This window comes from Quercus robur, chromosome 6 (assembly GCF_932294415.1).
Source record: "Quercus robur chromosome 6, dhQueRobu3.1, whole genome shotgun sequence".
Taxonomy (NCBI): Eukaryota; Viridiplantae; Streptophyta; class Magnoliopsida; order Fagales; family Fagaceae; genus Quercus; species Quercus robur.
The window spans coordinates 20194263-20195362 of record NC_065539.1 but is presented as its reverse complement, the minus strand read 5'-3'; the positions used below and the strand labels follow the sequence as shown (position 1 = coordinate 20195362).

At 47.3% G+C, this 1100-nt stretch overlaps 1 protein-coding gene across 1 annotated transcript; it reads left to right on the top strand.

Moving 5' to 3' along the window:
• The first annotated feature begins 411 nt into the window (after positions 1 to 411).
• Positions 412 to 858, top strand: LOC126689968 (uncharacterized). Its single transcript, XM_050385116.1, has one exon. It carries the CDS (start codon positions 412 to 414, stop codon positions 856 to 858), a length of 447 nt encoding a protein of 148 aa, XP_050241073.1.
• Positions 859 to 1100: the final 242 nt, after the last annotated feature.

Below are 1100 nucleotides of genomic sequence, written 5' to 3'. Positions count from 1 at the left end.
AACAACCGGCCTCGAAGAGACTTTGCTGGGTAGTCAAGGTCTGCTAATACTCAAATGGTTAATGCGGTTTTCCGAGAATCGGTGCATCAGGTTCTGGAGAAGATTAAGAATGAACCGTTCTTCAAATGGCCAAACATGATGGTTGGAAACCCCATGAGGCGCAACCAGAGCCTTTATTGCCAATACCATCAAGACCAGGGACACACTACGAAGGATTGTAAAAATTTGTGGGACCATTTGGACCATCTGGTCCGAGAAGGAAAGTTGAAGCAGCTTTTGCATCATTCTAGTGGCTAGGGGAGCTAGACAGGTTCAGAACCCCGGAGGGATGCTTCTTCGAGACCTCCTTTAGGAACAATCAATGTCATTTTTGCCGCTCCAGGGAGGATCGGTTCTTGTCCCTCCAGAGTGATGTCTATGGCTCAGTTGTCCACCAAGGATAATAATCTGGAGCCGAAGAGGGCTAGAAGGGATATCCAACCGGCACTAAGTTTTTCGGACGAGGATAAGATTGGAACCATGCAGCCCCACGATGATACTTTAGTGGTCACACTCAGGATTGGTGGGTATGACGTGAAGAGGGTGATGGTGGACCAAGGCAGTGGTGCCGAAATTATATACCCTGACTTATACAAGGGGCTGAATTTGAGACCCGAGCACTTGACGGCCTACAATTCTCCTTTGGTGAGTTTTGATGGGAAGGTAGTCATTCCGAGGGGTCAGATAAGACTACCCGTGCAAGCTGGTTCAAAAGTGGTGGAGGTAAACTTCCTCGTGGATGCCTATTCCCCCTACACGGCCATTGTAGCCAGACCCTGGCTTCATGCCCTGAAAACTGTCTCTTATACTCTACACTAGAAGGTGAAATATCCGTTGGAGGGTCGCATTGAAGAAATCGTGGGGAGTTAATCCACAGCTAGGTAATGCTTAATGGCTACCATCTTACATCAACCCGAAGCTGAGTCTTCGACCTCTACTAGAGGGGGCTTGTAGCAATCAAAGGCTTCGACATTATCTATAAATGGATTAGTCGAGGAGGCAAACTGTGAAGATTTAGAAACAGTTATGGTCGGTGATGACCTAGAGAAGTTCTTTTTTAT